Source organism: Rhipicephalus microplus, chromosome 4 (assembly GCF_043290135.1).
Source record: "Rhipicephalus microplus isolate Deutch F79 chromosome 4, USDA_Rmic, whole genome shotgun sequence".
Lineage (NCBI taxonomy): Eukaryota > Metazoa > Arthropoda > Arachnida > Ixodida > Ixodidae > Rhipicephalus > Rhipicephalus microplus.
In genome coordinates this window covers 74,863,580-74,875,815 of record NC_134703.1, presented here as the reverse complement: position 1 = coordinate 74,875,815, position 12,236 = coordinate 74,863,580, and the positions used below count along the sequence as shown (strand labels likewise).

Sequence of the window (12,236 nt, the reverse complement as noted above, 5' to 3'; positions counted from 1 at the left end):
AGACGCCAGATGACTTCTAAAAGCAAAACGAAAAGACGCCAGATGTTTCTAAAGCAAAACTAAAAGACGCCAGCTGCTTAACGAAAGACGCCAGGTGTTTTCTAAAGCAATGGTTTTCTAATCAAAACCATATCGCGATACAGGTTTGCAGTTGGCGATTCTCGTTGCCTTCGGTGTGTGCTCGTATGGATGCAGGGGTGGATGCATGGAAGAACCCAGAGCGGACGCACGAACAGACGCACAAATAGACGCACGCACAGACGGGCGGATGGATGCATGGACGGTCACACAGACGGACGCATGGACGGACGGAAGCAAGAACGAACGGACGGACGACTGCTTCGCCCCACTCTCCATCAATCACTCCGTGGATATGCTGCCAATTTTTTTATAACTTGGCCTTCTGTTACGATTCCTACTATATTGAAAAAAAGATCACAGCATATCCATAGAGTGAATGATAATGGGTGGGGCAAAGCGTCCACCAGTTCGTCCGTGCTTACGTCCGTTCGTTCTTGCTTCAGTCTATTCGTGCGTCCGTCTGTGCATCCGTCTGTGCGTCTGTCTGTCCATGCATCCGTCCATGCATCCATTCGTCCATGCCTCTGTCTGTCGGACCATGCGTCCGCCCAACCTTGCGTCCATACCTCCGTCCAACCTTGCGTCCTTCCATCAGTCAATTCGTGTGTCTGTCCATGCATCCGTCGATGTTCGGATATAGAGGTACTGAAAGCGGCCACTGACATACGGTGATAAATGTGTTGAATTCGATAACATGCCCACCCAAAAATGACCTTTTATAGGAGAGGACGATAATTCATCCTTTTTTTCGCCCTTTATTGCTTTTAGCAGCCATTCTATTGCTTTGTAGTTCCTTGCACGGCATGCCCCACCACCACTCGATACATTTGCTTCTTTTCACAGATCGGCATCCACCGGACGCACCGATTAACAAAGAACAAAAAATTAAGCATAGCTTTTATTCTACAACCTTTGCTGGTGCTCAGTATCTGCTGACACCGAGAAAGCGTGGCCCTACCAAGTGACACGTGACGGGCTCACAGGTAATTGCGTTGCCATTAATCGTCGGACTCTGTGACCTCAACGAGCAGTCCTCCTAAATCTTTCTTTCCAGCTTGTCTGTTTTTGGTTGGTAAACATCTGGCCCTCACCTTACCTGAAGACTGAAGCATAGGCGAAAAAATCACAGCATATCCACGGAGTAAATGACGATGAGTTGGGCGAAGCATCCACCAGCCCGTCCGTGCTTCCGTTCGTTCTTTCGTTCTTGCTTCCGTAAGTCCGCGGGATCCATGCGTCCATCCTTGCGTCCGTCTGTGAGTCCGTCCATCCATCTATCTGTCTGTTCGTTTTTGCGTCCATCCGTCCATACGTCCGCCCGTCTATCCATTCTTCCGTCCATCTGCTAGTCTGTCTTTCCGTCCGTCCTTGCGTTCATCTAGTGAAAACTCCAAGTACCACTGTCACAAAACGAGCGCTCAAAGAAGAGCGCGCCGCCAAATTCTCGCGATAAAGCGCCGGAGAGACGCCTCGAGGTCAACGATGAAGAAGAAAATAAACATCCAAAGGCTCCCCGGGTGCGCCGTCCCTCTCCCCTCGGAAGCGTAGGTTCGCCGACGAACATCCTCACATAAGCGGCCGAGCAAGCCCTGGAAAGTTCTCGTTGGAAAGGGGCGTGGTGATGCCGAGTTGAGTCATCCGACGCGGAGGGTATTCGAACCGTCTCGCGCTTTCCCCAGCCTTCGCTGCGTATTGCGCCAACGAGATGATCAGAATTTTCTAGAATCTCGCGCGGAAGGTATTTAACCGAGCAGTAGAGATGGGAAAGGAGGAGAAGAAGGAAGTTAGTGCCAGTGTGCGTAGGGTCATTCCGCCGCGTCTGTCGCTGAAGGTTTTGTCCTTTGTGACAAAGCAGGAGAAGAAGAAAGTACGCGCCAGAGTGCGTAGGGTGTTCCGCCTTATCGGCGAAGTCTTTTGTCCTCAGTGACAAGGGAGGAGAAGAAGAGGACTTCCACCTGAGGGGTGAAGACTCGAGCTACAGGCAAGAGTGTGTGTCTACCGCCAGCGAGCGAAGACGCGTGGCAACAGCTGCGTGTGGGAAGCCGACGTGTTACTGGCGAAGAAGTTTGGAGCCTGGAGAACGGTCAATTGAAGACGCGAGGTTTCCTGAAAGAGAAAGTTCGGGGGCAGCGGAACGACAACACTGGACTTTGAGTGAGTGATTCTCGGAAGAGTATCATTCAGACTTTTGTTCCAAGAACTTTGGACTGAATAAGTTTTCTAACTCTTTAGTCTTTAAGTTTCTTGGTTGTTCGATGCATGCGACTGCATTGTAGTGCGTATTGTTGTCTGTGTTTGTGTTGGCGTTTGTTTCGAGTGTGGCTGATTGTACTGAGTAGTACGTTGTTTAATTGGTGACATATTGTATTCAACTATTGTGGAGTGTGCACACTTGTGGATTGTTTTGATCTGCCATAATAAAGAATACAATTTTGTTTTGTTTATCAACTCTCGGCTCTGACTAGTTCTTTGGGCCACAGCCGGCGTCCGCAGGCGCGCCGCATAGGACCACTTCTAAATTGTCCACGCTTTCGTGGTGCGGTTCGGAGGGCCGATACTTCGGCCCTTGGAATTAGCCCGGCGATCGCCTCCCTAATTAACGGGACCTGTGACAACCGCCGTCTCTCATCTCATCTCTCATCTCATGTGCCACAGGCGATGCGAGATGGGAGATGGCGGTACAAAAAATGGCAGCATATCCACGGGGTGAATGATGGAGAGTGGGGTGAAGCATCCGTCTGTCCATTTCTTCTTGCTTCAATCCGTCCATGCGTCCATCTGTGTGACCATCCATGCGTCCATTCACCCATCCGTGCGTGCGTCTGTTCGTGCGTCCGCACATCTATCTGTGCGTCCGTCCCTGCGTTCGTCCACAAATCCGCCCCTGCGTCCGTTCATGTGTCCATTCGTCCGTGCAGCCATCCATGCGTCCGTGCATGCATCTGTCTGTGTGTACATTTGTCCATCTATTCAACACTCCAAGTAATACATCTCGTGTCTTTTCATCATATATTCCCCATATAGAAGCACCGCCATCCAGCGGACATTCCAAGGACTGAACGAGAGGAGGCACACGCACACTTTTTTACGGCTTGCGCTTCGTGTCTACTCCCTACCTTTAACCACCTCGAGTTCATGGTATATACTAGTTCACTGTATTCGTGGCACTGCGGCCCAACGCTCGCTAAACCTTTATCAAACCAAGGAGGTTACGCCCAGCGAGTATAACGTAGCAACCCTTTCTTGTCAGATAGTGCTCAATGTACATGCTGATGACTGCTAATGGGAAATGAGAGACAGAAGAATTCGGCTTTTAGTTAACGTGCACGCTGCGAATTTTTTATTTTCAACAACGCACAGAAGAAATCTCTCACCGGCACCACCTTGGAGGTCGAAATGTAACACTGGTTACACACTACGACCACGACTACGAGGGACAAAGGGGTGCCGCTATAAGGAGCTTCTCCCCTAAAATAACCACAGCTTTTTGACTCACATTTGTAAAATCGTACGCACGTGCGTCCGTACGAACGCTCCACAACGCGTTTCTTTCGCCGCAGGTATTGCTACGGCGTCAAGCAGGTTGCCAATGCTGGGCGTGAACGTAATGCTCTTCTCGCACGCCTCTTTAGCAGGCGCATGCTGACGTCAATTTTTTCCTCACCTACAGCTGCCATTTCGACGTCGCGTGTCTGCAGGAACCTCTCGGCGTGCACTTCACCGACCACAACGCCGTGGTAGTCGAGGAAAACGTTCGCCTGCTCCAGTCCAGCGCTCATCTCGACTCTGTAGAAACGATGACTACAAAGTCTCGCCAAACGTTTTAAGAGGTATTTAGCAAGCTACGAAAAGACGTTACGGAAATACAGGGTTCCTTTCAATATGCGCGTACAATGGTCGCGCATGCGCACTCGTCAGCCGGTTCCGTGTTGCCGTCTTTGCGAAGCGTGTTTTCGTTGCTTGCTAAAAACCTCTAATGAAACTAGCACGAGACCTAACCTGCTTTTCGTGTGTTTGTGTTTCAATCAAACGTTTACTCGAGTAAACGCTACACCGAGTTTCACTTCAAACCTTTTCCAGCCCCCGTGTCGACGCCTATTTCGACTGGGCAAACGCCGTGCGCACCGCTGCTGCTTCGCATCCCATCAGGGTTCCTTTTGGGAAGATGTTTTGGCGAGCTCTCACCGCTATACCCTTGGCGGAGGGCCCGCATTGCAGCCGCGCTGCGGGCTTTCCGCGCCGCTAACTTCAATTCCAGGGTATTTATGATGGTTAGCTGCGCGGAGATGTGCACTGAGCTCACAGCAATCAGAAAGGAAGTGCACCGAAAAGACTTGTGCTCGTGCTCGTCTCGACAAAGACTGGTGACGGTGCGCCGAAGGAGTTGCCCTGAGCAAGAGGAGCTGCGCCCCTAAAAAACCGGGCGTCTCAATACATCTGTTGTTTGCTACGCTGCCTTTGACTACGGCTACACAACGTTCTAAAACCGCTGATTCGGGGCGAAACCTTATTGATGTCGTGATGAAGTAATCCTCTATTTTGCGTTAACGGTAGAGATGGTCACGAGTCGTTAGGACGCGCAGGAGCTGGCGCTGCATATCTTACCAGAATTAGATCAAGCGACTTTACACAGAATGAGTTACGATCGAGGCTTGGGTTATAAGCGAAACTGGTCTCGACCACCGAGCACACATCTGAAAGTAGTTGGATACTACAGCTACACGTTATATTACAACAACCTCAACTGCACGACGGCAAAATAAGAGTTCCTTTGATTGTGTAATAGATGGTCAGTGTGACGCACTGCTTCATTTTGTTCGCTTAGTAATCAATATGGTTCTCTTTATTTCCGAAATAGCTGCGCTGTGCGTCCTAGTTTCTGTTGTCGTCTTCGTTGAGGAGCTTGTCGTCCCTATCATCGCCATGGTCCCCGTCATCAACACGGTCCCCGTTGGCAAGGTCGTCAGGAGAATCTCCTCGATCCTTCGTACCTCCGTGGTCACCAGCCTCCCCTTCTAGAGCTGTTCCTCCGGACACGGGTTCAATGATGTCCTGTTGATGAAACGATCGATTTACCGAAAACCTCGATCTATGCACTCGTCCCGAATTCTCGAAGTTAATTTTAAACTGGCAAACCAACTTACGCCTAACTTATTCCTGCGTTTTGTAGATGTTTATTAAGTTGCGCTTTTCTTCATTTCAAAAAAAAGAAAGAAAAGCGTCGATCTTCTGCAGGTCTTACTGTCGTTCCCAATACTGCGCCTAATGCAGTTCCACCACAGTTAAACCTAAGGAAGTGTGTAGCACTGGCAACACAGTGATTTTCCTGGTACACGTAATCACCACGTTAATCATGCAGTCTAATGGAGATGGCACTCTCTCTAGCGCGAAGTGGGCATCAGTCACATATTTCAGAAAGGGGTTATGTGGTTCATATATATGTCTCGAATTTCGGTAAAAGTAGTGCATTTTCTTACTGATTCTGAGCATTGTTAGCCCTGCTTTTGGTCCTCTATCCTCTGCATGATCCTGCTACATGACAAAGTGCATTAAAAAAATTGAGATCCTTAAGCTTCTCCTTCAAGAGTTGAACACGATAGCGATATCCTGGTCATTGCGTTTACTTAGGGCATACTTTTTTTTGTTTAATTATTCTAGAATTCTAAATTGTCCATTTCTACAAAGTAATTGATAAAGTTGAAAGTAGCCTAAATCAGTAAAGCTTTCGAATATGACTGTATTTTGTGCAACGAGTAGCTAGTTTCATATCCCGATGCGCAGGAAATGTTTTCGAACTAGCTATTCTCCCATTACGTGGTCTTTTGTCACACCCCGATGCGCAAGAAATGCCCCAATGCGCATGGAATGTTTTCGAACTGTCTATTCACCCACTAAGTGGTCTCTTGTCATGGGTGGCTGGTATTAAACCATGAAGTCGGACTGATAATAGCATGTTCTGACGTCTGATGGCTTCTACGACGCAATATTACTGGGGCATAAAATGTTTTACCGGGAAGCTTGCATACAGGACGCCTGGGCTTATAAAGCATAACGTTATTTCCACGCACAATATCACGATTTTTTGCTCCCTACAAAGGACACCGACGCCAACGCCCGCATTTCTACAAAACTAGCAGCACTATTGCGTTAAAATTGAAGTGAAAATATCTGAAGAAAAAACTGCATGAAAATTCATGTCTCGAAAATTCATTTACCATGCTATGCCTGATAGTGCAAGAATGCGTGCGCACGACACTCGCTTTGAGAATAGACTTTCTGCTTGCCTCAGCCTTGGTGCTTAGCGACGCGCAGAAGAAGAACATTATGGCGGCAGACTTGACGACGATCATGACACGGAACAGGTTGACGCCCATTTCGCTGTTCTCGTAAATAGCGCACGCCCCAGTTCCACCGCTGCACGTGGTTTGCCACAAAATGCAGCTTTGGTCTATTAAGTGGCCGAACACTATGGGACCCGGTATGGTCCCTGCAAAGCGACAATCAAAATGCCGTGAGGATCCTTAGTTTTGTCTAAACACTCAAGTGAGCACGGGTATGTTACATTGTTACATCACGCGTAAGTAAAATTTCTGTCTATGCACTAAAGTTGCAGTACCGTCTGATGAGTATTGATTATACCAAATAGCGATTCTGTGAGTCTTCATACACAGGTGCTTTGAGCTCACCAATTCACGTGAAAAACTTTTCTTAGGGTATCGGTTTTCATGCTGCATGCCTACCCACATGAGTGTCATATCCGATGGCTTGATTATAAGATGAAACAGACTTGAAAGAAGATGGCAAATATTTGCGTGAGGAGCTTTATCAGGACGCCCGAACGCGTGTATTTATACCAGGAGTACGACAGAAGTCGCTTGTGCTACACGGTCGCTACAGCCAAACTTTGTTCTTTTGTTGTTTTTTGCGTGCTATAATTTTTGCTCTTTGCGCGATCTTTGCGTTCGCTCTTACTCGCTACGTCTTGATTTTGTTTCACTTGTTTGTTTGCTTTTTTTGCACGAGAAACAGGTGAGTCGAATAAACTGAAACATTTCTCCTGCGTTTTGATTCATATAGGCTAACATTTAGAGTAAATATTCTCGTGTGTGTGTGTGTGTGTGTGTGTGTGTGTGTGTGTGTGTGTGTGTGTGTGTGTGTGTGTGTGTGTGTGTGTGTGTGTGTGTGTGTGTGTGTGTGCGCGTGCGTGTGCGTGTGCGTGTGCGTGTGTTCGTGAAAGTTGTATAATGAAAAAATTGGTCAATTCGTTTTTCTGAATCCTTTATACCTTATTACCAATAGAATTTCACTAAAGCCACGTCGCAAACGTGTTTCATTCGTTTATTCTTCGTAGATAACCGTATGTACTCTGCTCTTTCCGCCTCGACTTCTTGTACACATTGATGAGACGAATCAACCCAGCACTCGTAGTCGCGTACCGAATATCCTCATGAGGACATAGTTGACCCCTATTCCGGTGGACTTGATGTCTTCTTCGAGGGAGCGCAGCATGGCCGTCAGAGCGGGCACTACGAGGAGGAAGGTGAAGAACAGGGCGATGAATATGGCGCCCGCGTAGACGAACACGAGGCCACAGTCGGCGTCGCAGGGGTCTCGCTTGCCCATGTAGTCGTACACGGTGTCGTTGCTCTCGGCGGTCATGTGCAGCGTCGGCCCGTTTACGCAGGTGCACTGCGTGTAGAGCTGAAGAGATTGCGAGCCTTTCAAATCGCGTCGTCGTGAGAGTTTCGAGCTCGGGGGTTTACTCCGCCACTATGGCCGCAGTGGTCAACGTTGAGACCAACAACCTACTCTCGCGTCAAGCACTCGTGTCGCCTTACTGGCATAAGTGAAACCAGTCTCTGCCACCTCACCAATCCCCCCACCTCCATTCATTAGTCGCTGAAACATGCTCTCACTGCGTGGTGAACGATTTTATATCGCGTGTTATTGCTTGGTTACTGTTAGTTCGTGGTTAATTCTACATGATGAAACAAGCGCTAAAAATACACACACTTGGTCACGCTATCTCTCTGCAGTTGTACCAAACATGTGCCATAGTTTAACGAAAGAAAGGGTGGGTTGCTGAAGGTTCATGTGAGCGTGTGATGCAGTATCCAGAAATAAAACAAGAAGAAAAAAAACGACTCCAGAACGAGAAGTGGTTGTCCTGTATACAATCCTTTCTTTTTGTATCTCGTTTCCGTGCGCTGCTGAATATGTCGAGGTGATGTGCCATAAAGGCCAAAACCATGCCGTACAAAACAATCTTGATGTGTTTTCTAAGAATGAAGTCAGTCCGAGCATGGCTGTGGTTCGGCATACGATATGGGAGACTGGCGCTCGATAGGTGGCGTGCCGAAAAGACCACCTGGCGGAGAGTTACGACACAACTCAGCCGCTGGCGCCCAGACGACCACCCGCGTTCCACCGCGCTAAAAACGTGCGTGAACCGCTGCTGTGCTTCATTTTGGAACGAACAGCTCGAAAAGCCATTGCGCCAGTAATACTGCACTGTGGTTTAGAAAAATACCTTTGCCCGAAGGCTACTCTCGCATAAAAAGCAATGAAAAACGGAGAGAAGTCCCATACAAAGCGGACTGCGCCTATGAATATAGCATTGAAGGGACAGTGCAATGCCGTGATGACGTCCATATTTTCTGCTTGCATGTTGGTATTTGTGTTAAGCTGGTGCAGGCTGACATGTCTTCATCGATAAGCTCATGCTGCGACAATACCACCCTGCCCACATATGTAGTAAAACAAAACAAAAGCAAAAGAAGTGGTAGCTGCGTCAACTTTTTTTTTATGGCATCGTATGTACGCTTTGTTCGCTGTATCTATGCCTCGGGACGATTGTCCAGCAAACCACCGTAGCAGCACAGCATGCGTGGTGTAAAATGCAAAAAGCACCTGTGAACCAAGATATATGTGTGCATGGGAGAACCTCAAGTGGTCACAATTAATCCTGATACCCACACTACAGTGTGCCTCAGAATAATCTTGTTTGGTACATGGAAGCCTAGCAATTGTTGATGTACAGCTCGCCCTTTATTTTAATCTGACACGGGCAAGCGGAAAAACTGAAAAAGAATGTTAGACAAACTATACGACGAGTAAAAATTGAAGACATTTGATACTTCTCAAGCAAGGCATATATTGCGATGTCAGCCACGGCAGTCATTGAAAAAAAAAAAAGCTTACCGCATCGGCTGACTCCAGAAAGCTAAGCTTCGAGTGTACATATAGTCTGCTGCTTTCTTCGTAACAAGAACTTTCTCATCAGCACAAACTAATGTAAACAGCGACAGTTCAGCATCGAGTATTCACCGCAAGAGTATCTTTGATAACAGTTCACAGGCGTAAAACCCACCCCCGCACAAATCTTTCAGGCAAGGCAGCTTTCTTTTATACGTAACTGTTAACAAATAAATTGACTATACCTGCATATCATATCATTCATTTCACGTGGTGGTATGAGATGAAGTTTAATAATGGTGGTCAGATAGAATGATGTATGAGAAACTTTGCTAGTCCAGAGGTACATGACGCACCGCTGAGTGGGTGAGATAAAAAAATATATATGCGACTTGCTGCATAATACGGTCGTTTTATTTCCGTCAAAACGCCGTTTGAATTCGACTGTTTGGTCCTGGTTTCCAGAGGTCGCGATCTTCACTGTCAAATAAATATAGAAGACACGCACCATTTGGTTTAGAAACCAGCCCGACACTACTAGGCAGGAGAACGAGAGCTGAACATACTTTGCTCGCCTGACCACTTGATATGATGAAGAAGGAAAACCATAGACGGATAGGTCCTCCCTCTTTCTACATATTATTAATGCGCAGGAGTACCGTCAGCGCTCTTTGGTTTCGTTACGGGGATACGCACATGCAACCCCTCTACCAGCTGCCACTCACATGGGCTGAAGTGGCTGGAAAGTGCGCGCTCGTACCACCAGGGCGGCCGAGGAAACTCCAGCGCTGGTTCCCTATTCTACTCCTCGCAAGTAGTTGCCGACGTCAGCTGTTCTGACGAAAGCAGTAGTCGCTATTGAACATTCTCTCGACTGACATTCTGATCGACATCGAACTTTCGTTTTATACTAAAGGGTTACGCGCTGGAACAACTGCGCTGAATGAAATTCTGTAACGTTGTTAGTTGGGCGAGTTTGTTATAGTTCATGTTTACTTATAAAGCGGCGCAAGCTGCGCAGAAAGACTCGCTCACCTTGGTCTTCTCATAGCGTCTCACTTCCGCACATCCGGCGATGCAGGGCGAGTAATAGGTCAAGTTATCGGTTCCGCAAAGAGGGTTGTAATCCACACCGGAGCAGTTGCAGTGCGCGTTGCAGCTTCGTTCCAGGTCACCGAATACCAGCTTCGGGCTGCGTGTAACATTGGGCATTTCTGCAACTTCTCTTTATTGTACGTGGACAATTGCCAGCGAATAAATCGTTATGTCATTGACCATTAGAAACAATCAATATGACTGCCAAATGGTAATGCAGCCTAATCAGATGATAGGCGTATCAGCTGGTTTTTTTAACAATTCAGGTACCCACTTATTATACAATTATTGTTAGCGCACGTTGCTGTGTTCTTTTTTTTATGTTCGTGTTGTTGTAAGCTATTCTTTATTTGTTTTTGTTTCAAGAACCGAAGCTGTCATACAGTATTTTCACTTATGCATGTCACTGTACTCGTTGTGACACAGTGAAGAAGAAAATTAACATCCATTAACTCCTTTCCAGTCATCGACATGATTCACGCTAAATTTGTAGCTCCAACTATAAGTTAATGTAATAAGATAAATGAGTGACGCAACTGTTTTGCGTTTTACTCAAGTAGCGCATTTAAGCTTTGAATAAACGAAGCGGACCAACACTTCTGTCAAAATGGCGCCTGGGCTCGAATTGAAAGCATGATTTGTAGCTTAGTCATCACTCAATGTCAACAGATGTCAATAATGCTTGAAACCGGTGGACAAGTTACCATGGGTCCGTAAACCTAGCCCTACTACTATTCGTACAAACAGTTACCGATTCAGAGCACCTATTTATTACACGTTCGACAGGGCCGGAACTTTTGACATCATTGTGGAGACTAGACCCGGTTACAGAACGCAGGTTAAATGAATAGGTTCAAGCGGTCCGTTATGTATTTTTTAAGCCTACTCGGTGGCGAAAGCACTCTTTTCTTTTACTCTCGGTTTATCGTTTTGATGCCATCCCCCGCCTCAATGCGCCTCGGTAGAACAGTGGTTTTGGTGCTCGGTGGCTGATTCTGAAAGTCGCGGGTTTGATACCAGCCGCGGTGGTCCTATGTTCGTTGAGGTGAAATGGTAGAGGTCCATGTGTCAGTGCACGTTAAAAAACACCAGATGACTGAAATTGCTGGAGCCCTCCATGATGGCGTCTCCCTTCATCATATTGTTACGTTGCATTATCTACAGGAGCAAGCGTGGCACTTAGCGAAGATGAAGAAGACGCCTGTGCGTTAGGCGCTTGCGAGAGAGGCAACTCAGACATCTTGTTCGGCTGCCGATCCTCGGTGGACGCTATCCTGTAAGCCTAGACCTCGCCCCGTCACATTTGGTGGAGGTGCTGGGTAACCGCCTCGTAACGGAACTTCGCAGCGGCCGACGTTTGAAGGGTCATTCCACAACAATGATGGAGAGTACGGCGTCTGCATCTGCTCCTGGTGTTCCTGCGGCCGGAGATGATGCGGTAACTACATCTCCTTCTGCGACCACAACCGTCGTGCTCGAACCCCCGCGGGATCCTGGCACGTTCAGCGGTTCCGGCGACCCAGATGAAGTTGACGTTGAAGATTGGCTGGCAGAGTACGAACGTGTGAGTACTCGATACCGACGGGGCCCGACTCTTATGCTGGCAAACCTGTTATTCTATCTTAGAGGAACCGCCAAATCGTGGTATGAGAACCATGAAACAGAACTTGGGAGTTGGGCAGTGTGCAGGGAGAAAATGTTGGACCTGTTCGGAAAGCCGATTGGAAGAAAAATGGCCGCGAACAAAATGCTCCCGTCTCGGGCGCAGACCTCGACCGAGTCTTACGTCTCCTATATAGAAGATATGTTGTCGTTGTGTCGCAAAGCCAATGCCGAGATGCCGGAGGCTGACAAGTTTGGGCATA

At 47.7% G+C, this 12,236-nt stretch overlaps 1 protein-coding gene across 1 annotated transcript in view; it reads right to left on the bottom strand.

Annotated features, from left to right (window-relative positions):
• Positions 1-4,953: 4,953 nt before the first annotated feature.
• The window catches only part of LOC119172728 (solute carrier organic anion transporter family member 4A1), a 40,813-nt gene continuing 33,530 nt past the window's right edge, over positions 4,954-12,236 (bottom strand). The window contains exons 9-12 of the mRNA XM_075893103.1: positions 10,312-10,468; positions 7,518-7,770; positions 6,366-6,568; positions 4,954-5,133 (exon numbers count right to left, since the gene is read on the bottom strand). Of these exons, the coding sequence (XP_075749218.1) occupies positions 4,954-5,133; positions 6,366-6,568; positions 7,518-7,770; positions 10,312-10,468 (793 nt within the window). The remainder of the gene's footprint in view (positions 5,134-6,365; positions 6,569-7,517; positions 7,771-10,311; positions 10,469-12,236) is intronic.